This window comes from Cetorhinus maximus, chromosome 8 (genome assembly GCF_964194155.1).
Source record: "Cetorhinus maximus chromosome 8, sCetMax3.hap1.1, whole genome shotgun sequence".
In the NCBI taxonomy this organism is placed as follows: domain Eukaryota; kingdom Metazoa; phylum Chordata; class Chondrichthyes; order Lamniformes; family Cetorhinidae; genus Cetorhinus; species Cetorhinus maximus.
This window is the reverse complement of record NC_135886.1, coordinates 56,851,490-56,877,204: the sequence shown is the minus strand read 5'-3', so window position 1 is coordinate 56,877,204 and position 25,715 is coordinate 56,851,490. Positions and strand designations below refer to the sequence as shown.

At 49.2% G+C, this 25,715-nt stretch overlaps 1 protein-coding gene across 1 annotated transcript in view; it reads left to right on the top strand.

Annotated features, from left to right (window-relative positions):
• The window catches only part of LOC144683657 (tetraspanin-2-like), a 262,207-nt gene that overhangs the window by 152,334 nt on the left and 84,158 nt on the right, over positions 1-25,715 (top strand). Inside the window, exons 6-7 of the mRNA XM_078546908.1 lie at positions 17,850-17,921; positions 18,891-18,974. Coding sequence (XP_078403034.1) covers positions 17,850-17,921; positions 18,891-18,974 — 156 coding nt within the window. The remainder of the gene's footprint in view (positions 1-17,849; positions 17,922-18,890; positions 18,975-25,715) is intronic.

The window sequence follows — 25,715 nt, the reverse complement described above, 5'->3', positions numbered from 1 at the left end:
ACACTCTCTGCCCACAGGCTCAAAATCTCTCTGCTCACAGCCTCACACACTCTCTGCTCAGTCTCACACAAGCTCTGCTCACAGTCTCACACAATCTCTGCTCAGTCTCACACACTCTCTGCTCACAGTCTCACACACTCTCTGCTCACAGTCTCACACCATCTCTCCTCACAGTCGCACACACTCTCGGCTCACAGTCTCACACTATCTCTGCTCAAAGTCTCACACTATCTCTGCTCACAGTCTCACACTATCTCTGCTCGCAGTCTCAAACACTCATTGCTCACAGTCTCACACACTCTATGCTCACTGTCTCACACACTCTCTGCTCACATCTCATACACTCTCTGCTCACAGTCTCACACTCTCTCTGTTCACAGTTTCACAAAATCTCTGCTCACAGTCTCAAACACTCTCTGCTCACAGTCTCACGCTCTCTCTGCTCACAGTGTCACGCTTTCTCAGCTCACAGCCTCACACTCTCTCTGCTCACAGTCTCACACTCTCTATGCTCACAGTCTCACACACTCTCTGCTCACAGCCTCACTCTCTCTCGGCTTACAGCCTCCCACTCTCTCTGCTCACAGTCTCACGCTCTCTCTGCTCACAGTGTCACGCTTTCTCAGCTCACAGCCTCACACTCTCTCTGCTCACAGTCTCACACTCTCTATGCTCACAGTCTCACACACTCTCTGCTCACAGCCTCACTCTCTCTCGGCTCACAGCCTCATGCTCCCTCCGCTCACAGTCTCACGCTCTCTCTGCTCACAGTCTCACAAACTCTCTGCTCACAGTCTCACAATCGTTCTGCTCACAGTCTCACACTCTCTCTGCTCACATCCTCACGCTCTCTCTGCTCAAAGCCTCACGCTCTCTCTGCACACAGTCTCACGCTCTGTCTGATACAGTCTCACACACTCTCTGCTCACAGTCTCACGCTCTTTCTGCTCACAGTCTCACACTCTCTCTGCTCACAGTCTCTCACTCTCTCTGCTCACAGTCTCACACTCTCTCTGCTCATAGTCTCAAAATCTCTCTGCTCACAGTCTCACACAATCTCTGCTCACAGTCCCACACACTCTCTGCTCACTGTCTCACACACTCTCTGCTCACTGTCTCACACACTCTCAGCTCTCAGCCTCACACTCTCTCTGATCACAGCTTCATGCTCTCTTTGCTCACAGACTCACACTCTCTCTGGTCACAGCCTCACGCTCTCTCTGCACACAGTCTCACGCTCTCTCTGCTCACAGTCTCACTCTCTCTCTTCTCACTGTCTCTCACACTCTCTGTTCACAGTCTCACACACTCTCTGTTCACAGTCTCACACACTCTCTGCTCAATCTCACACACTCTCTGCTCACAGTCTCACACACTCTCTGCTCACAGTCTCACACACTCTCTGCTCACAGTCTCACACACTCTCTGCTCACAGTCTCACACACTCTCTGCTCACAGTCTCACACAATCTCTGCTCACAGTCTCACACTCTCTCTGCTCACAGCCCCACACTCTCTCTGCTCACAGCCTCACACTCACACTCCTCACAGCCTCACACTCTCTGCTCACAGTCTCACGCTCTCTCTGCTCACAGCCTCACGCTCTCTCAGCTCAAAGCCTCACGCTCTCTCTGCTCACCGTCTCACGCTCTCTCTGATATAGTCTTGCACACTCTCCGCTCACAGTCTCACACTCTATATGCTCACAGTCTCACACTCTATCTGCTAACAGTCTCTCACTCTCTCTGCTCACAGTCTCACACTCTCTCTGCTCATAGTCTCAAAATATCTCTGCTCACAGTCTCACACACTCGCAGCTCACAGCCACACACTCTCTCTGATCACAGCATCACACGCTCTTTGTTCACAGCCTCACGCTCTCTCTGCTCACAGTCTCACGTTCTCTCTGCTCACAGTCTCACGTTCTCTCTGCTCACAGTCTCACACACTCTATGCTTACAGTCTCACCCACTCTCTGTTCACAGTCTCACACTATCTCTGCTCACAGTCTCACGCACTCTCTGCTCAATCTCACACACTCTCCGCCCACAATCTCACACATTCTAAGCTCACAGTCTCACACACTTTCTGCTCAGTCTCACACACTCTCTGCTCACAGTCTAACACACTCTCTGCCCACAGGCTCAAAATCTCTCTGCTCACAGCCTCACACACTCTCTGCTCAGTCTCACACACGCTCTGCTCACAGTCTCACACAATCTCTGCTCAGTCTCACACACTCTCTGCTCACAGTCTCACACACTCTCTGCTCACAGTCTCACACCATCTCTCCTCACAGTCGCACACACTCTCGGCTCACAGTCTCACACTATCTCTGCTCAAAGTCTCACACTATCTCTGCTCACAGTCTCACACTATCTCTGCTCGCAGTCTCAAACACTCATTGCTCACAGTCTCACACACTCTATGCTCACTGTCTCACACACTCTCTGCTCACATCTCATACACTCTCTGCTCACAGTCTCACACTCTCTCTGTTCACAGTTTCACAAAATCTCTGCTCACAGTCTCAAACACTCTCTGCTCACAGTCTCACGCTCTCTCTGCTCACAGTGTCACGCTTTCTCAGCTCACAGCCTCACACTCTCTCTGCTCACAGTCTCACACTCTCTATGCTCACAGTCTCACACACTCTCTGCTCACAGCCTCACTCTCTCTCGGCTTACAGCCTCCCACTCTCTCTGCTCACAGTCTCACGCTCTCTCTGCTCACAGTGTCACGCTTTCTCAGCTCACAGCCTCACACTCTCTCTGCTCACAGTCTCACACTCTCTATGCTCACAGTCTCACACACTCTCTGCTCACAGCCTCACTCTCTCTCGGCTCACAGCCTCATGCTCCCTCCGCTCACAGTCTCACGCTCTCTCTGCTCACAGTCTCACAAACTCTCTGCTCACAGTCTCACAATCGTTCTGCTCACAGTCTCACACTCTCTCTGCTCACATCCTCACGCTCTCTCTGCTCAAAGCCTCACGCTCTCTCTGCACACAGTCTCACGCTCTGTCTGATACAGTCTCACACACTCTCTGCTCACAGTCTCACGCTCTTTCTGCTCACAGTCTCACACTCTCTCTGCTCACAGTCTCTCACTCTCTCTGCTCACAGTCTCACACTCTCTCTGCTCATAGTCTCAAAATCTCTCTGCTCACAGTCTCACACAATCTCTGCTCACAGTCCCACACACTCTCTGCTCACTGTCTCACACACTCTCTGCTCACTGTCTCACACACTCTCAGCTCTCAGCCTCACACTCTCTCTGATCACAGCTTCATGCTCTCTTTGCTCACAGACTCACACTCTCTCTGGTCACAGCCTCACGCTCTCTCTGCACACAGTCTCACGCTCTCTCTGCTCACAGTCTCACTCTCTCTCTTCTCACTGTCTCTCACACTCTCTGTTCACAGTCTCACACACTCTCTGTTCACAGTCTCACACACTCTCTGCTCAATCTCACACACTCTCTGCTCACAGTCTCACACACTCTCTGCTCACAGTCTCACACACTCTCTGCTCAGTCTCACACACTCTCTGCTCAGTCTCACACACTCCCTGCTCACAGTCTCACACACCCTTTGCTCACAGTCTCACACACTCTCTGCTCAGTCTCACACACTCTTTGCTCACAGTCTCACACACTATCTGCTCAGTCTCACACACTCTCTGCTCAGTCTCAAACACTCTCTGCTCACAGTCTCACACACTCTGCTCATAGTCTCACACTACCTCTGCTCACAGTCTCACACTCTCGCTGCTCAGTCTCACATTCTCCCTCCTCACCTTCTCACACTATCTCTGCTCACAGTCTCACAGTATCTCTGCTCACAGTCTTACGCTCTCTCTGCTCACAGTGTCACGCTCTCTCTGCTCACCGTCTCACGCTCTCTCTCGTCACTGTCTCAAACACTCTCTGCTCACAGTCTCACACACTCTCTGCTCACAGTCTCAAAATCTCTCTGCTCACAGTCTCTCACTCTGTCTGCTCACAGCCTCACACTCTCTCTGCTCACAGTCTCACACTCTCTCTGCTCACTTTCTCAAAATCCCTCTGATCACAGTCTCACACAATCTCTGCTCACAGTCTCACACACTCTCTGCTCACAGTCTCACAATACCTCTGCTCACAGTCTCACACTCTTGCTGCTCAGTCTCACATTCTCTGTGCTCACACTCTCAAACACACTCTGCTCACAGTCTCACACCATCTCTGCTCACAGTCTCACACACTCTACTCATAGTCTCACACACTCTCTGCTCACAGTCTCACACTATCTCTGCTCACAGTCTCACATTATCTCTGCTCGCAGTCTCATACACTCTTTGCTCACAGTCTCACACACACTCTGCTCACCGTCTCACACACACTCTGCTCACAGTCTCCTACACTCTCTTCTCACAGTCTCACACACTCTCTGCTCACAGTCTCATACACTCTCTGCTCACAGTCTCACACTATCTCTGCTCCCAGTTTCACACTCTCTCTGCTCACAGTCTCACAATCTCTCTGTTCACAGTTTCACACACTCTCTGCTCACAGTCTCACACACTCTCTGCTCACAGTTTCACACACTCTCTGCTCACAGTCTCACACACTCTCTGCTCACAGTTTCACACACTCTCTGCTCACAGTCTCACACACTCTCGGCTCACAGTCTCACACTATCTCTGCTCAAAGTCTCACACTACATCTGCTCACAGTCTCACACTATCTCTGCTCGCAGTCTCACACACTCATTGCTCACAGTCTCACACTCTCTCTGCTCACAGTCTATCATTCTCTCTGCTCACAGTTTCACACTCTCTCTGCTCACAGTCTATCACTCTCTCAGCTCACAATCTCACACTATCTCTCCTCACAGTCTCACACTCTCTCTGCTCAAAGTTTCACACTATCTCTGCTCACAGTCTCACACACTCTTTGCTCACCATATCTCACACACTCTGCTCACAGTCTCACACACTCTCTGCTCACAGTCTCACACACTCTCTGCTCACCGTCTCACAATATCTCTGCTCACAGTTTCACACTCTCTCTGCTCACTGTCTCACACACTCCATGCTCACTGTCTCATACACTCTCTGCTCACAGTCTCACACACTCTCTGCTCACAGTCTCACACTATCTCTGCTCCCAGTTTCACACTCTCTCTGCTCACAGTCTCACAATCTCTCTGTTCACAGTTTCACACACTCTCTGCTCACAGTCTCACACACTCTCTGCTCACAGTTTCACACACTCTCTGCTCACAGTCTCACACACTCTCTGCTCACAGTTTCACACACTCTCGGCTCACAGTCTCACACACTCTCGGCTCACAGTCTCACACTATCTCTGCTCAAAGTCTCACACTACCTCTGCTCACAGTCTCACACTATCTCTGCTCGCAGTCTCACACACTCATTGCTCACAGTCTCACACTCTCTCTGCTCACAGTCTATCATTCTCTCTGCTCACAGTTTCACACTCTCTCTGCTCACAGTCTATCACTCTCTCAGCTCACAATCTCACACTATCTCTCCTCACAGTCTCACACTCTCTCTGCTCAAAGTTTCACACTATCTCTGCTCACAGTCTCACACACTCTTTGCTCACCGTATCTCACACACTCTGCTCACAGTCTCATACACTCTCTGCTCACAGTCTCACACACTCTCTGCTCACCGTCTCACAATATCTCTGCTCACAGTTTCACACTCTCTCTGCTCACTGTCTCACACACTCCATGCTCACTGTCTCATACACTCTCTGCTCACAGTCTCACACACTCTCTGCTCACAGCCTCACTCTCGGCTCACAGTCGCACACTCTCTGTGCTCACAGTCTCACACACTCTCTCTGCTCACAGTCTCACACTCTCTTTGCTCACTGCCCCACACTCTCTCTGCTCACAGCCTCACGCTCTCTCTGCTCACAGTGTCACGCTTTCTCAGCTGAAAGCCTCACACTCTCTGCTCACAGTCTCACACACTCTATGCTCACTGTCTCATACACTCTCTGCTCACAGTCTGACACACTCTCTGCTCACCGTCTCACACACTCTCTGCTCACAGTCTCACACATTCTCTGCTCACTGTCTCACACACTCCATGCTCACTGTCTCATACACTCTCTGCTCACAGTCTCACACACTCTCTGCTCACAGCCTCACTCTCGGCTCACAGTCGCACACTCTCTGTGCTCACAGTCTCACACACTCTCTCTGCTCACAGTCTCACACTCTCTTTGCTCACTGCCCCACACTCTCTCTGCTCACAGCCTCACGCTCTCTCTGCTCACAGTGTCACGCTTTCTCAGCTGAAAGCCTCACACTCTCTGCTCACAGTCTCACACACTCTATGCTCACTGTCTCATACACTCTCTGCTCACAGTCTGACACACTCTCTGCTCACCGTCTCACACACTCTCTGCTCACAGTCTCACACATTCTCTGCTCACAGTCTCACACACTCTATGCTCACAGCCTTACTCTCTCTCGGCTCACAGTCGCACACTCTCTCTGCTCACAGTCTCACACTCTCTTTGCTCACTGCCCCACAATCTCTCTGCTCACAGCCTCATGCTCTCTCTGCTCACAGTGTCACGCTTTCTCAGCTGAAAGCCTCACACTCTCTGCTCACAGTCTCACACACTCTATGCTCACTGTCTCATACACTCTCTGCTCACAGTCTGACACACTCTCTGCTCACCGTCTCACACACTCTCTGTTCACAGTCTCACACACTCTCTGCTCACAGTCTCACACACTCGCAGCTCACAGCCACACACTCTCTCTGATCACAGCATCACACGCTCTTTGTTCACAGCCTCACGCTCTCTCTGCTCACAGTCTCACGTTCTCTCTGCTCACAGTCTCACGTTCTCTCTGCTCACAGTCTCACACACTCTATGCTTACAGTCTCACCCACTCTCTGTTCACAGTCTCACACTATCTCTGCTCACAGTCTCACGCACTCTCTGCTCAATCTCACACACTCTCCGCCCACAATCTCACACATTCTAAGCTCACAGTCTCACACACTTTCTGCTCAGTCTCACACACTCTCTGCTCACAGTCTAACACACTCTCTGCCCACAGGCTCAAAATCTCTCTGCTCACAGCCTCACACACTCTCTGCTCAGTCTCACACACGCTCTGCTCACAGTCTCACACAATCTCTGCTCAGTCTCACACACTCTCTGCTCACAGTCTCACACACTCTCTGCTCACAGTCTCACACCATCTCTCCTCATAGTCGCACACACTCTCGGCTCACAGTCTCACACTATCTCTGCTCAAAGTCTCACACTATCTCTGCTCACAGTCTCACACTATCTCTGCTCACAGTCTCACACTCTCTATGCTCACAGTCTCACACACTCTCTGCTCACAGCCTCACTCTCTCTCGGCTCACAGCCTCATGCTCCCTCCGCTCACAGTCTCACGCTCTCTCTGCTCACAGTCTCACAAACTCTCTGCTCACAGTCTCACAATCGTTCTGCTCACAGTCTCACACTCTCTCTGCTCACATCCTCACGCTCTCTCTGCTCAAAGCCTCACGCTCTCTCTGCACACAGTCTCACGCTCTGTCTGATACAGTCTCACACACTCTCTGCTCACAGTCTCACGCTCTTTCTGCTCACAGTCTCACACTCTCTCTGCTCACAGTCTCTCACTCTCTCTGCTCACAGTCTCACACTCTCTCTGCTCATAGTCTCAAAATCTCTCTGCTCACAGTCTCACACAATCTCTGCTCACAGTCCCACACACTCTCTGCTCACTGTCTCACACACTCTCTGCTCACTGTCTCACACACTCTCAGCTCTCAGCCTCACACTCTCTCTGATCACAGCTTCATGCTCTCTTTGCTCACAGACTCACACTCTCTCTGGTCACAGCCTCACGCTCTCTCTGCACACAGTCTCACGCTCTCTCTGCACACAGTCTCACTCTCTCTCTTCTCACTGTCTCTCACACTCTCTGTTCACAGTCTCACACACTCTCTGTTCACAGTCTCACACACTCTCTGCTCAATCTCACACACTCTCTGCTAACAGTCTCACACACTCTGCTCAAAGTCTCACACACTCTCTGCTCACACTCTCATAATCTCTCTCCTCACAGTCTCACACACTCTCTGCACAGTCTCACACACTCTCTGCTCACAGTCTCACACACTCTCTGCTCACAGTCTCACACACTCTCTGCTCACAGTCTCACACACTCTCTGCTCAGTCTCACACACTCTCTGCTCAGTCTCACACACTCCCTGCTCACAGTCTCACACACCCTTTGCTCACAGTCTCACACACTCTCTGCTCAGTCTCACACACTCTTTGCTCACAGTCTCACACACTATCTGCTCAGTCTCACACACTCTCTGCTCAGTCTCAAACACTCTCTGCTCACAGTCTCACACACTCTGCTCATAGTCTCACACTACCTCTGCTCACAGTCTCACACTCTCGCTGCTCAGTCTCACATTCTCCCTCCTCACCTTCTCACACTATCTCTGCTCACAGTCTCACAGTATCTCTGCTCACAGTCTTACGCTCTCTCTGCTCACAGTGTCACGCTCTCTCTGCTCACCGTCTCACGCTCTCTCTCGTCACTGTCTCAAACACTCTCTGCTCACAGTCTCACACACTCTCTGCTCACAGTCTCAAAATCTCTCTGCTCACAGTCTCTCACTCTGTCTGCTCACAGCCTCACACTCTCTCTGCTCACAGTCTCACACTCTCTCTGCTCACTTTCTCAAAATCCCTCTGATCACAGTCTCACACAATCTCTGCTCACAGTCTCACACACTCTCTGCTCACAGTCTCACAATACCTCTGCTCACAGTCTCACACTCTTGCTGCTCAGTCTCACATTCTCTGTGCTCACACTCTCAAACACACTCTGCTCACAGTCTCACACCATCTCTGCTCACAGTCTCACACACTCTACTCATAGTCTCACACACTCTCTGCTCACAGTCTCACACTATCTCTGCTCACAGTCTCACATTATCTCTGCTCGCAGTCTCATACACTCTTTGCTCACAGTCTCACACACACTCTGCTCACCGTCTCACACACACTCTGCTCACAGTCTCCTACACTCTCTTCTCACAGTCTCACACACTCTCTGCTCACAGTCTCATACACTCTCTGCTCACAGTCTCACACTATCTCTGCTCCCAGTTTCACACTCTCTCTGCTCACAGTCTCACAATATCTCTGCTCACAGTTTCACACTCTCTCTGCTCACAGTCTCACACACTCTATGCTCACTGTCTCATCCACTCTCTGTTCCCAGTTTCACACTCTCTCTGCTCACAGTCTCACAATCTCTCTGTTCACAGTTTCACACACTCTCTGCTCACAGTCTCACACACTCTCTGCTCACAGTTTCACACACTCTCTGCTCACAGTCTCACACACTCTCTGCTCACAGTTTCACACACTCTCTGCTCACAGTCTCACACACTCTCGGCTCACAGTCTCACACTATCTCTGCTCTAAGTCTCACACTACCTCTGCTCACAGTCTCACACTATCTCTGCTCGCAGTCTCACACACTCATTGCTCACAGTCTCACACTCTCTCTGCTCACAGTCTATCATTCTCTCTGCTCACAGTTTCACACTCTCTCTGCTCACAGTCTATCACTCTCTCAGCTCACAATCTCACACTATCTCTCCTCACAGTCTCACACTCTCTCTGCTCAAAGTTTCACACTATCTCTGCTCACAGTCTCACACACTCTTTGCTCACCGTATCTCACACACACTGCTCACAGTCTCATACACTCTCTGCTCACAGTCTCACACACTCTCTGCTCACCGTCTCACAATATCTCTGCTCACAGTTTCACACTCTCTCTGCTCACAGTCTCACACACTCTATGCTCACTGTCTCATACACTCTCTGCTCACAGTCTCACACACTCTCTGCTCACAGCCTCACTCTCGGCTCACAGTCGCACACTCTCTGTGCTCACAGTCTCACACACTCTCTCTGCTCACAGTCTCACACTCTCTTTGCTCACTGCCCCACACTCTCTCTGCTCACAGTCTATCACTCTCTCAGCTCACAATCTCACACTATCTCTCCTCACAGTCTCACACTATCTCTGCTCAAAGTTTCACACTATCTCTGCTCACAGTCTCACACACTCTTTGCTCACCGTATCTCACACACTCTGCTCACAGTCTCATACACTCTCTGCTCACAGTCTCACACACTCTCTGCTCACCGTCTCACAATATCTCTGCTCACAGTTTCACACTCTCTCTGCTCACTGTCTCACACACTCCATGCTCACTGTCTCATACACTCTCTGCTCACAGTCTCACACACTCTCTGCTCACAGCCTCACTCTCGGCTCACATTCGCACACTCTCTGTGCTCACAGTCTCACACACTCTCTCTGCTCACAGTCTCACACTCTCTTTGCTCACTGCCCCACACTCTCTCTGCTCACAGCCTCACGCTCTCTCTGCTCACAGTGTCACGCTTTCTCAGCTGAAAGCCTCACACTCTCTGCTCACAGTCTCACACACTCTATGCTCACTGTCTCATACACTCTCTGCTCACAGTCTGACACACTCTCTGCTCACCGTCTCACACACTCTCTGCTCACAGTCTCACACATTCTCTGCTCACAGTCTCACACACTCTATGCTCACTGTCTCATACACTCTCTGCTCACAGTCTCACACACTCTCTGCTCACAGCCTTACTCTCTCTCGGCTCACAGTCGCACACTCTCTCTGCTCACAGTCTCACACTCTCTTTGCTCACTGCCCCACAATCTCTCTGCTCACAGCCTCATGCTCTCTCTGCTCACAGTGTCACGCTTTCTCAGCTGAAAGCCTCACACTCTCTGCTCACAGTCTCACACACTCTATGCTCACTGTCTGATACACTCTCTGCTCACAGTCTGACACACTCTCTGCTCACCGTCTCACACACTCTCTGTTCACAGTCTCACACACTCTCTGCTCACAGTCTCGCACACTCCCAGCTCACAGTCTCACACACTCTCTGTTCACAGTCTCACACACTCTCTGCTCACAGTCTCGCACACTCTCTGTTCACAGTCTCACACTTTCTCTGCTCACAGTCTCACATTCTCTCTGCTCACAGCCCCACACTCTCTCTGCTCACAGCCTCACACTCACACTCCTCACAGCCTCACACTCTCTGCTCACAGCCTCACGCTCTCTCAGCTCAAAGCCTCACGCTCTCTCTGCTCGCCGTCTCACGCTCTATCTGCTCATAGTCTTTCACTCTCTCTGCTCACAGTCTCACACTCTCTCCGCTCATAGTCTCAAAATCTCTCTTCTCACAGCCTCACACTCTCTCTGATCACAGCATCACACTCTCTCTGCTCACAGTCTCACGCTCTCTCTGCTCACAGTCTCACGTTCTCTCTGCTCACAGTCTCACGTTCTCTCTGCTCACAGTCTCACACACTCTATGCTTACAGTCTCACCCACTCTCTGCTCACAGTCTCACACTATCTCTGCTCACGCTCTCACGCACTCTCTGCTCAATCTCACACACTCTCCGCCCACAATCTCACACATTCTAAGCTCACAGTCTCACACACTTTCTGCTCAGTCTCACACACTTTCTGCTCAGTCTCACACACTCTCTGCTCACAGTCTAACACACTCTCTGCTCACAGGCTCAAAATCTCTCTGCTCACAGTGTCACGCTTTCTCAGCTCACAGCCTCACACTCTCTCTGTTCACAGTCTCACACTCTCTCTGCTCACAGTCTCACACTCTCTCTGCTCACAGTCTCACACTCTCTCTGCTCACAGTCTCACACCCTCTCAGCTCTCAGCCTCACACTCTCTCTGATCACAGCTTCACACTCTCTTTGCTCACAGGCTCACACTCTCTCTGGTCACAGCCTCACGCTCTCTCTGCACACAGCCTCACGCTCTCTCTGCACACAGTCTCACGCTCTCTCTGCTCACTGTCTCACACACTCTCGGCTCACAGTCTCACACTCTCTCTGCTCACAGTCTATCATTCTCTCTGCTCACAGTTTCACACTCTCTCTGCTCACAGTCTATCACTCTCTCAGCTCACAATCTCACGCTATCTCTGGTCACAGTCTCACACTATCTCTGCTCACAGTCTCACACACTCTTTGCTCACCGTATCTCACACACTCTGCTCACAGTCTCATACACTCTCTGCTCACAGTCTCACACACTCTCTGCTCACCGTCTCACAATATCTCTGCTCACAGTTTCACACTCTCTCTGCTCACAGTCTCACACACTCTATGCTCACTGTCTCATACACTCTCTGCTCACAGTCTCACACACTCTCTGCTCACAGCCTCACTCTCTCTCGGCTCACAGTCTCACACTCTCTGTGCTCACAGTCTCACACACTCTCTCTGCTCACAGTCTCACACTCTCTTTGCTCACTGCCCCACAATCTCTCTGCTCACAGCCTCACGCTCTCTCTGCTCACAGTCTCACGCTCTCTCTGCTCACAGTGTCATGCTTTCTCAGCTGAAAGCCTCACACTCTCTGCTCACAGTCTGACACACTCTCTGCTCACAGTCTCACACACTCTCTGCTCACAGTCTCACACACTCTCTGCTCACAGCCTCACACTCACACTCCTCACAGCCTCACAATCTCTGCTCACAGCCTCACGCTCTCTCAGCTCAAAGCCTCACGCTCTCTCTGCTCAGCGTCTCACACTCTCTCTGATACAGTCTCGCACACTCTCCGCTCACAGTCTCACACTCTTTCTGCTCACAGTCTCACACTCTATCTGCTCACAGTCTTTCACTCTCTCTGCTCACAGTCTCACACTCTCTCTGCTCATACTCTCAAAATCACTCTGCTCACAGTCACACACACTCGCAGCTCACAGCCTCACACTATCTCTGATCACAGCATCACAATCTCTTTGCTCACAGCCTCACGCTCTCTCTGCTCACAGTCTCACGTTCTCTCTGCTCACAGTCTCACGTTCTCTCTGCTCACAGTCTCACACACTCTATGCTCACAGTCTCACCCACTCTCTGCTCACAGTCTCACACTATCTCTGCTCACACTCTCACGCACTCTCTGCTCAATCTCACACACTCTCCGCCCACAATCTCACACATTCTAAGCTCACAGTCTCACACACTTTCTGCTCAGCCTAACACACTCTCTGCTCACAGTCTAACACACTCTCTGCTCACAGGCTCAAAATCTCTCTGCTCACAGTGTCACGCTTTCTCAGCTCACAGCCTCACACTCTCTATCCTCACAGTCTCACACACTCTCTGCTCACAGCCTCACTCTCTCTCGGCTCACAGCCTCATGCTCTCTCCGCTCAAAGTCTCACGCTCTCTCTGATACAGTCTCACAAACTCTCTGCTCACAGTCTCACAATCGTTCTGCTCACAGTCTCACACTCTCTCTGCTCACAGTCTCACACCCTCTCAGCTCTCAGCCTCACACTCTCTCTGATCACAGCTTCACACTCTCTTTGCTCACAGACTCACACTCTCTCTGGTCACAGCCTCATGCTGTCTCTGCACACAGTCTCATGCTCTCTCTGCTCACAATCTCACACTCGCTCTGCTCACTGTCTCTCACACTCTCTGTTCACAGTGTCACACACTCTCTGTTCACAGTCTCACACATTCTCTGCTCACAGTCTCACACACTCTCTGCTCACAGTCTCACACAGTCTCTGCTCAATCTCACACACTCTCTGCTAACAGTCTCACACACTCTGCTCAAAGTCTCACACACTCTCTGCTCAGCCTCACACACTCTTTGCTCACAGTCTCACACACTATCTGCTCAGTCTCACACACTCTCTGCTCACAGTCTCACACACTCTGCTCACAGTCTCACACTACTTCTGCTCACAGTCTCACACTCTCGCTGCTCAGTCTCACATTCTCCCTCCTCACCTTCTCACACTATCTCTGCTCACAGTCTCACAGTATCTCTGCTCACAGTCTTACGCTCTCTCTGCTCACAGTGTCACGCTCTCTCTGCTCACCGTCTCACGCTCTCTCTGCTCATAGTCTCATACACTCTCTGCTCACAGTCTCACACAATCTCTGCTCACAGTCTCACATACTCTCTGCTCACAGTCTCACATACTCTCTGCTCACAGTCTCACACACTCTCGGCTCACAGTCTCTATCTCTGCTCAAAGTCTCACACTACCTCTGCTCACAGTCTCACACTATCTCTGCTCGCAGTCTCACACACTCATTGCACACAGCCTCACGCTCTCTTTGCACACAGTCTCATGCTCTCTCTGCTCACTGTCTCACACACTCTCGGCTCACAGTCTCACACTATCTCTGCTCAAAGTCTCACACTACCTCTGCTCGCAGTCTCACACACTCATTGCTCACAGTCTCACACTCTCTCTGCTCACAGTCTATCATTCTCTCTGCTCACAGTTTCACACTCTCTCTGCTCACAGTCTATCACTCTCTCAGCTCACAATCTCACGCTATCTCTGGTCACAGTCTCACACTATCTCTCCTCACAGTCTCACACTATCTCTGCTCACAGTCTCACACTATCTCTGCTCACAGTCTCACACACTCTTTGCTCACCGTATCTCACACACTCTGCTCACAGTCTCATACACTCTCTGCTCACAGTCTCACACACTCTCTGCTCACCGTCTCACAATATCTCTGCTCACAGTGTCACACTCTCTCTGCTCACAGTCTCACATACTCTATGCTCACTGTCTCATACACTCTCTGCTCACAGCCTCACACTCACACTCCTCACAGCCTCACAATCTCTGCTCACAGCCTCACGCTCTCTCAGCTCAAAGCCTCACGCTCTCTCTGCTCAGCGTCTCACGCTCTCTCTGATACAGTCTCGCACACTCTCCGCTCACAGTCTCACACTCTTTCTGCTCACAGTCTCACACTCTATCTGCTCACAGTCTTTCACTCTCTCTGCTCACAGTCTCACACTCTCTCTGCTCATACTCTCAAAATCACTCTGCTCACAGTCACACACACTCGCAGCTCACAGCCTCACACTATCTCTGATCACAGCATCACAATCTCTTTGCTCACAGCCTCACGCTCTCTCTGCTCACAGTCTCACGTTCTCTCTGCTCACAGTCTCACGTTCTCTCTGCTCACAGTCTCACACACTCTATGCTCACAGTCTCACCCACTCTCTGCTCACAGTCTCACACTATCTCTGCTCACACTCTCACGCACTCTCTGCTCAATCTCACACACTCTCCGCCCACAATCTCACACATTCTAAGCTCACAGTCTCACACACTTTCTGCTCAGCCTAACACACTCTCTGCTCACAGTCTAACACACTCTCTGCTCACAGGCTCAAAATCTCTCTGCTCACAGTGTCACGCTTTCTCAGCTCACAGCCTCACACTCTCTATCCTCACAGTCTCACACACTCTCTGCTCACAGCCTCACTCTCTCTCGGCTCACAGCCTCATGCTCTCTCCGCTCAAAGTCTCACGCTCTCTCTGATACAGTCTCACAAACTCTCTGCTCACAGTCTCACAATCGTTCTGCTCACAGTCTCACACTCTCTCTGGTCACAGCCTCATGCTCTCTCTGCACACATTCTCATGCTCTCTCTGCTTACAGTCTCACACTCTCTCTGCTCACTGTCTCTCACACTCTCTGTTCACAGTGTCACACACTCTCTGTTCACAGTCTCACACATTCTCTGCTCACAGTCTCACACACTCTCTGCTCACAGTCTCACACAGTCTCTGCTCAATCTCACACACTCTCTGCTAACAGTCTCACACACTCTGCTCAAAGTCTCACACACTCACTGCTCAGCCTCACACACTCTCTGCACACAGTCTCACACACTCTCTGCTCAGTCTCACACACTCCCTGCTCACAGTCTCACACACCCTCTGCTCACAGTCTCACACTACTTCTGCTCACAGTCTCACACTCTCGCTGCTCAGTCTCACATTCTCCCTCCTCACCTTCTCACACTATCTCTGCTCACAGTCTCACAGTATCTCTGCTCACAGTCTTACGCTCTCTCTGCTCACAGTGTCACGCTCTCTCTGCTCACCGTCTCACGCTCTCTCTCGTCACAGTCTCAAACACTCTCTGCTCACAGTCTCACACACTCTCTGCTCACAGTCTCAAAATCTCTCTGCTCACAGTCTCTCACTCTGTCTGCTCACAGCCTCACACTCTCTCTGCTCATAGTCTCATACACTCTCTGCTCACAGTCTCACACAATCTCTGCTCACAGTCTCACATACTCTCTGCTCACAGTCTCACATACTCTCTGCTCACAGTCTCACACACTCTCGGCTCACAGTCTCACACTATCTCTGCTCAAAGTCTCACACTACCTCTGCTCACAGTCTCACACTATCTCTGCTCGCAGTCTCACACACTCATTGCACACAGCCTCACGCTCTCTTTGCACACAGTCTCACGCTATCTCTGCTCACTGTCTCACACACTCTCGGCTCACAGTCTCACACTATCTCTGCTCAAAGTCTCACACTACCTCTGCTCGCAGTCTCACACACTCATTGCTCACAGTCTCACACTCTCTCTGCTCACAGTCTATCATTCTCTCTGCTCACAGTTTCACACTCTCTCTGCTCACAGTCTATCACTCTCTCAGCTCACAATCTCACGCTATCTCTGGTCACAGTCTCACACTATCTCTCCTCACAGTCTCACACTATCTCTGCTCACAGTCTCACACTATCTCTGCTCACAGTCTCACACACTCTTTGCTCACCGTATCTCACACACTCTGCTCACAGTCTCATACACTCTCTGCTCACAGTCTCACACACTCTCTGCTCACCGTCTCACAATATCTCTGCTCACAGTTTCACACTCTCTCTGCTCACAGTCTCACATACTCTATGCTCACTGTCTCATACACTCTCTGCTCACAGTCTCACACACTCTCTGCTCACAGTCTCACAAACTCAGTGCTCACAGTCTCACACTCTCTGTGCTCACAGTCTCACACTCTATCTGCTCACAGTCTCACACTCTCTGCTCAGAGTCGCACACTATCTCTGCTCACCGTCTCACACACTCTCTGCTCAGTCTCAGACACTGTTCACAGTCTCACACACTCTCTGCTCACAGTCTCAAAATCTCTCTGCTCACAGTCTCACACTCTTGCTGCTCAGTCTCACACACTCTCTGCTCACAGTCTCACACACTCTCTGCTCACAGTCTCACACACTCTCTGCTCACAGTCTCATACGCACTCTGCTTACAGTCTCACACTGTTTCTGCTCACAGCCTCACACAGGGACTGTAGTAGACCATTCTGCCCATCAGGCTTGCTCCACCATTCAAAACTCTGATGGCTGATCTTGGGCCTCAATTCCATTTTCCTGCCTGCTCCTCATATCCCATAATTCCCTGAGATCTGTCTATCCCAGTCTTAAATGTATTCTGTGATAGGGCATCCATATAAGGGAATTCCAAAGATTCACAACCCTCTGAGTGAAGCAATTTCCCCTCATCTCAGTCCTGAATGACCGGCTCTTTATCTTCAGACTGTGCCCCCATGTTTGAGCTTCCCTGGCCTGCAGAAATCATCTCCATCTTGTCAGGCCCCTTCAGCATTTAGTAGGTTTGAATGAGATCACCCCTCATTCTCCTAAACTCCGGAGAAAATAGACCCAATTTATTCATCATAGGACAACCCCCTTATCCCAAGAACCAATCTAGTGAGCCTACACTGTACCGCCTCCCATTCACTGACACACACAATATGTGCAGTCCCCACTCACACACTGTTTTTCACACAGTGCCCAATGGTATGTGAAAGGTTTTGACCTGTGTCTCTATCTTTCTCTGTGTCTCTAGTTGCAGTGCTGTGGAGATTCATTACCAGACCTGGCTGTTCAGCTCCTCTGTCCCACCTTACACATGTCTGTGGTGAGTTCCACGTTTCATACTGAATTCTACATGTAATTGTTTTATTTGCTTGCCCACCCTGACAGGGGTGTCACAGTGACCCTTCAACTGATGTTAAGCTCGGATAAGCCCTGACCTTCTTCTGACCTGTGAATGACAATGTAGCAAAGCAATATGGACTATTGATGGATTGAACCTATTGTTGAGCATCCATTTCAGTGCATAATTGCCTCTTGTAGCATTCTACAGATTCTGCTTATTCTCTCTTTCCCATTCTGAGTATTAGTGTATTTTAAACAAACTCCAACTGACACTCGACATCCACCTCTGCATTTCTATTGGGAGTTATGCTCATTGCTGTATTGTCAAGGTTAAGGTTGGCAATAAATATTTTGGTCCCACTTTTTATTTTATAGACCTCAATAATATTTCACTCATTCACCTCCTTGAAAGGGTTGAACTGAATTAAGTTGTAAGATGGAGTCTGACCAGAGAATTGTACAGACTGAAGATCTCACTCTTCCTTTAGCACAGATCCCTGGGATACTGCACAGCACGGACACTGACCACATGGCTCAGGGGTAACATGATGTCTCTGAGAAAGGACATTGTGGGTTTCAGCACCACTCTTGAGGCAGTACATAACCCTGGCTGAGATTTCAGTGTGATACCAAGGAGGATCTGCTCTGTTGGAGGTGCTGTCTTTCAGACGAGCCATTAAATTGACATTAAAAGATAGCACGGCACTTTTTTTGGAGGAAGAGCAGTGGAATTCTCCTTGGCATCCTGGTCAATATTTATCCCTCAAATAACATCACTCAAACATCCCCTGGGATGACAACATTTGGGGGACTTGCTTTTGTATCATTACAGTACATATCCACTATATTATTTATGAGAAAAGACTATTATGCTCTAACCTCTGACCCCGTCTAACCTCTAACCCCTGTCACTGAACCCTGAACTGCTTCCTGTTAACTGTCTCCACAGAACTGCACTTCCAAATTAAAGGAATTTTTCAACTCGAAGCTATACATGATTGGAGTGGTGGGAATCGGGATTGCAGGTGTGATGGTAAGGGCAATATACAGACGATCCCTCCTGTGGTCGAGCAGCTTTGTTTAGGTAGGCCCCAAGGCCTGAAGGATCTAAGCTTTCTGCTACAGGATGTACAGCCCAGTGTGGTGACCCCACTGTGACACCTTATCAAACTGACAAATAAATCTCATCACTTGAAGCTTGTCCCAGGATTTCAGACTGACAAAATCTGAATTGAACAGAAGGAGTATCACGTTTATCCAAATGACTCCTATCCCACACACCATGCCATCAGGGCAACCAGCATTAAACAATGGGCATTAAACACTGAACACTCAGAGTCACCACATCCCCAGATGGCTTGTGACTTTCTAACCCATAATTCAAATTGTTAATAAATACAGTGATAGTTGGGGCTCCAACACAGATCCTTGTGGGACATGATTAGTCATATCTGCCAGTATTTGTGTATGTTAAACAAGCGCTAACTGACACCAGAATAATTGGTCAAAATGGTGGGAACTTGTCCATTAAGCTGCAGCACACTGAGTCCGAACACCCTAATGATAAGGCAAAGCGGCGGCAGAGAAGGGAAGAAAAGGAAGCAAATCCTGCCCTCCGGATCCCACCACCACGTGGGACATTCTGACCCATGTGCCCAAAGATCTGCAGGCCATGGATCAGCCTGTTCAGTCACATGAAAGCCCACAGCAGAGGCTCCGGCCCTGGATGGATGTCGACTCGAGGGACAGCCTTTAACAACGATGCCAGCCTACCCTAGACTCTGTCTCCAGTCACTCAGCCAGTTTCCTAACCAGGTCAATAAAATTCCTCCCCTTCCATGCACATCAACTTTAGCTATTAGTCCCTTATGAAGTACTTAATTCTTTTGTCTTTTATGCTGAAAGTACAGAAAATAGAGTTCTCCCTGTCCAACCTCCCTTTGGAAAAATTTTAATCAGGTTTGTTAGGCATGACAATCTTTATAAATGAACAAATGAACAGGGTGAGGTGATTATGATCCCTCTAATGAACTGGGAGTGTTGCTGATAAACACCCAGTTCATCAGTGAGTTTATCACCAACTCCCAGATTATCACTGAATTTATCACCAACTCTGTCGTAGTCACAGAGGTCTATGACTTCGGCCCATCGAGTCTGCGCCAGTCAAACAAGTACCTAACTATTCTAATCCTATTTTCCAGCACTAGGCCCATCACCTTGTATGCCATGACATTGCAAGTGCACATCTAAATACTTCTTAAATGTTATGAGGGTTTCTGCCTCTACCACCCTTTCAGGCAGTGAGTTCCAGATCCTCACCACCCTCTGGGTGAAAAAATTCTTCCTCACATCCCCTCTAAACTTCCTGGCCCTTACCTTAATTCTATGCCCTCTGGTTATTGATCCCTCCACCAAGGGGAAAAGTTCCTTCCTGTCTACCCTATCTATGCCCCTCATAATTTTATACACCTCAATCATGCCCCCCCTCAATCTCCTCTGCTCCAGTGAAAATAACCCCAGTCTATCTAATCTCTCCTCATAACTAAAACTCTCCAGCCCAGGCAACATCCTGGTAAATCTCCTCTGCACTCTCTCTAGTGTGATCACATTCTTCCTATAATGCAGATTCCAGAACTGCACGCAACACTCTAGCTGTGGCCTAACCATTGTTTTATACAGTTTCAGCATAACCTCCCTGTTCTTATATTCTATGTCCTGGCTAATAAAGGCAAGTATCCCATATGCCTTCTTAACCACGTTATTTACCTGTCCTGCCACCTTAAGAGACCGGTGGACATACACACCAAGGTCCCTCTGATCCCCGGTACTTCCCAGGGTCCTACCATTCATCATGTATTCCCATGCCTTCTTTGTCCTGCCCAAGTGCATCACCTCACACTTATCCGGATTAAATTCCATTTGCCACTGATCAGCCCATCTGTCCAGCCCGTCTATATCCTCCTGTAATCTAAGACTATCCTCCTCACTATTTACCACCCCACCAATTTTCGTGTCATCCGCGGACTTAATGATCAACCCTCCTACATTCAAGTCTAAATCGTTTATATATACCACAAACAGCAAGGGACCCAACACCAATCCCTGTGGAACCCCACTGGACACAGGCATCCAGTCACAAAAAACACCCCTCAACCATTACCCTCTGCTTCCTGCCACTCAGCCAATTCTGAATCCAATATGCTAAATTGCCTTGGATCCCATGGGCTCTTACATTCGTTCTCAGTCTCCCATGCGGGATTTTATCAAAAGCCTTGCTGAATTCCAAGTAGACTACGTCAAATGCATTGCCCTCATCTACACACCTGGTCACCTCTTCGAAAAATTCAATCAAATTGGTCAGACATGACCTCCCCTTAACAAAACCATGCTGACTGTTCTTGATTAACCCCTGCCTCTCCTAGTGTAGATTAATTCTGTCCATCAGAGTTGCTTCCAATAGTTTCCCCACCACTGAGATTAGACTGACTGGCCTGTAGTTCCCTGGTTTATCCCCCCCTCCCTTCTTGAATGGTGGTACCACATTGGCTGTCCTCCAGTCCTCTGGCACCTCTCCTGTGGGCAGAGAAGTGTTGAAAATTATTGCCAGCGCCCTTGCTATCTCCTCCCTTGCCTCACTCAACAGCCTGGGATACATTTCACCTGGGCCTGGAGATTTATCTACTTTTAAGCCTGCCAGACCACTTAGAGCCTCCTCCCTTTCTATGCAAATTTCTTTAATTATATAACAGACCTTCTGCCTGATTTCCATACCCACATCGTCCCTCTCACTTGTGAACACCGACACAAAGTATTCATTTAGAACCCTACCTACGTCCTCCAGCTCCACACACAAATTACCACTATGGTCCTTAATGGGCCCTACTCTTTCCCTAGTTATCCTCTTACTCTTAGTGCACTTGTAAACTAACTTTGGATTTTCCTTTATTTTACCTGCCAATGTTTTTTCATGCCCCCTTTTTCCTCTCCTAATTTCCTTTTTAAGTTCCCCCCTACACATTCTATACTGCTGTCAGGCTTCCGCTGTTTTGAGCCCTTGGTATCTGCCATAAGCCTCCCTTTTTCTCTTCATCCAATCCTGTATATCCCTCGACATCCAGGGCTCCCTGGATTTGTTAGTCCCACCCTTTATCTTCACTGGAATATGTTGGCCCTGTACTCTCCCTATTTCCTTCTTGAATGAGTCCCATTGCTCTGATGCTGATTCACCTAAAAGCTCCCAGTCCACACTGGCCAAATCATATCTGATCTTATTAAAGTCGGCCTTCCCCCAATGTAGAACTCTGACTTCTGGCCCATCCTTTACATTTTCCATAACAACCTAGAATCTAACGGAGTTATGATCACTATCTGCAAAATGCTCCCCCACTGATACCTCTACCGCTTGCCCGGCTTCATTCTCTAAAATTAAGTCCAGGACCTCTTTTGTAGGTCCTTCTACGTACTGGCTTAAAAAGCTCTCCTGGATGCATTTCAAGAATTCTGCACCCTCTAAACCTATCACCCAGTTAATGTTGGGGAAGTTGAAATCCCCCACTATCACTACCTTATTATTTTTACACTTCTCTGAAATTTGCCTACATACCTGCTCTTATATTTCTCTCTGACTGTTTGGGGGCCGATAGTACACACCCAGCAATGTGATTGCTCCTTTTTTGTTTCTCAGTCCTACCCATATGGCTTCATTTGAGGAGCCTTCTAAGATGTCATCCCTCCTTACTGCTGTAATTGATTCCTTGATCAATATTGCGACACCCTCTCCGCTTTTACCTCCTTCCCTGTCTCGCCTGAAGACCCTATATCCTGGAATATTGAGCTGCTAATCCTGCCCCTCTCTCAACCATGGCTCTGTGACAGCAATGACATTATACTTCCATGTGTTAATTTGTGCCCTCAACTCATCTGCCTTATTTGTCAGACTCCTTGCATTAAAATAAATGTCATCTAACCTTGCCAAACTCCCTTGTGTCTTAACAGGTCTATAATTTCTATGCTTTCCCGACTCACTTGCTCTCTCTTCTAATTTTGGCTGTGCATCTCCCCCTGCTGAATCTCCTCTCAGGATCCCATCCCCTGCCAAGTTAGTTTAAACCCTCCCCAACAGCACTAGCAAACCTCCCCGCAAGGGTGTTGGTCCCATTCCAGTTCAGGCTCAACCCATCCGCCTTGTACAGGTCCCACTGCCTCCAGAAACGGTCCCAATGTCCCAGAAATCTAAAGCCCTCCCTCCTGCACCATCTCTCCAGCCACGCATTCATCTGGACTAACCTCCTATTTCTATACTCACTAGCGCGTGGCACCGGAAGTAATCCAGAGATTACTACCTTTGAGGTCCTGTTCTTTAGTCTGCTTCCAAGCTCCCTAAATTCTGCTTGCAGGACCTCACCCCTCTTTCTACCTATGTTGTTGGTACCAATATGTACCACAATCTCTGTCTGTTTCCCCTCCCCCTTTAGAATGCCCTGCAGCCGTTCAGTGACATCCTTGACCCGGGCACCAGGGAAGCAGCATACCATCCTGGAGTCACGTCTACGGCCACAGAAACGCCTGTCTGTTCCCCTTACTATCAAGTCTCCTACCACTATTGTTCTTCCCCACTTTTTCCTGCCCCCCCAACCCCGCACCCCCCCCACCTCCCATGTAGCTGAGCCACTCACAGCGCCAGGAGCATGGCTGCACTCCCCAGGGGAACCGTCACTCTCACCGTTTTCCAACACAGAAAAACGGTTCTTGAGCGAGATGCACCCTGGGGATTTCCTGGCTACCTGCCTGACACCTTTCTTCTGACTGATGGTCACCCGTTCCCTCTCTGACTGCACTTCTGTCAGCTGTGGGGTGACCACGCCGAAAACGTGCTATCCACGAAACTCTCAGCCTCATGGATGCACCTCAGTGCCTCCAGCTGCCACTCAAGCTCCGAAACTCAGAGCTCAAGTCGCTGCAACTGGTAGCACTCCCTGCACACATGGTCAGTCAGAGCGCAAGCGGTGTCTAGGACTTCCCACATCTTTCAGGCGGTACATAACATGAGTCTGAGCTGCCCTGCCATGCCTCTAGTTGAAAAAAAACCCTTACTTTAAGTTAAATACAGTAAAAAAATGTTAACTTATTTATGTACTTTAAATAAAAAAATAGGACTCTTACCTTTCCTTAGCTTAATCTATTTTAAACTGGAGAAAAAAATTTACCCACGACTCACCAATCAGCTCTCACCTTTGTGCTGACATCACTTGTTGAAGCTTCCCCGCACTCGTGCTGGTTCTGATCTCTCTGCCACTCTCTTGCGCTGTCTTGTGATGCCATTCTTGTTATATTAAACAAGAACTGACTGCAGGACACTCTTCCCAGACTGCTTCACCGTGATGCTGACTGCAGGTCAAATATCCCAGACTGCTTCACTGCGATGCTGACTGCTGGACACTCTTCCAAGACTACTTCACCATCATGCTGACTGCAGGACACTGTTCCCAGACTGCTTGACCGCGATGCGGACGGCAGGACACTCTTCTGAGACTGCATGACCGCGATGCGGACTGCAGGTCAGTCTCCCTGTTGGTCAGTGACTTTATCACCAACATTCCCAGTTCAGCAGTCAGTTTAACACCAACTCCCTGTTCATCAGTGAGTTTATCACCAACTCCCAGTTCATCCGTGAGTTTATCACCAACTCCCAGTTCATCAGTGAGTTTATCATCAACTACCTGTTCATCTGTGAGTAGATCCCCAACTCTCCCTTTTCATCAGTGAATTTACCATCAACAATCTCAGGTCATCTGCCAGGTTATCACCAAGACTCCCAGTTCATCAGTGAATTTATCACCAACAATGCCAGTACATCAGTGATTTTCTCAACAACTCCCAGTTCATCAGTGAGTTTATCACCAACTCCCTGTTCATCAGTGAGTTTATCACCAACTCCCTGTTCATCACTGAGTTTATCACCAACTCCCTGTTCATCAGTGAGTTTATCAACAACACTCCCGGTTCATGAGTGAGTTTATCACCAACGCTCCCAGTTCATCAGTGAGATATCAACAACACTTCCATTTTATCAGAGAGCTAATTACCAACACTCCCAGTTCATCAGTGAGTTTATCACCAAGAATCCCAGTTCATCAGTGAGTTTATCACCAACTCCTAGTTGATCAGTGAATTTATCACCAACTCCTCATTCATCAGTGAGTTTATCACCACCTCCGAGTTCATCAGTGAGATTATCCCCATCACCCACTTCATCAGTGAGTTTATCACCAACAATCCCAGTTCATCAGTGACATTATCACCAACTCCCTGTTCATCAGTGAGTTTATCACCAGCACTCGTGGTTTATCAGTGAGTTTATCATCAACACTCACAATTCAACAGTGAGTTTATCACCAACTCGCTGTTCATCAGAAGTTGATCACCAACACTCCCATTTCATCAGAGAGTTTATCACCAACAATCCCAGTTCATCAGTGAGTTTATCACCAACTCCCAGTTCATCAGTGAGTTTATAACCAACTCTAAGTTCATCAGTAAGTTTATTAACAACAATCCCAGTTCATCATTGAGTTTATCAGCACCTCCAAGTTCATCATTTAAATTATCCCCAATTCCCTGTCAATCAGAGAGTTTATTGCCAACTCACTGTTCATCAATGACTTTATCACCAACTCCCTGTTCATCAGTGAGTTTATCACCAACTCCCAGTTCATCAGTGAGTTTCTCCCCAACTCCCAGTTCATCAGTGAGATTCTCACCAACTCCCAGTTCA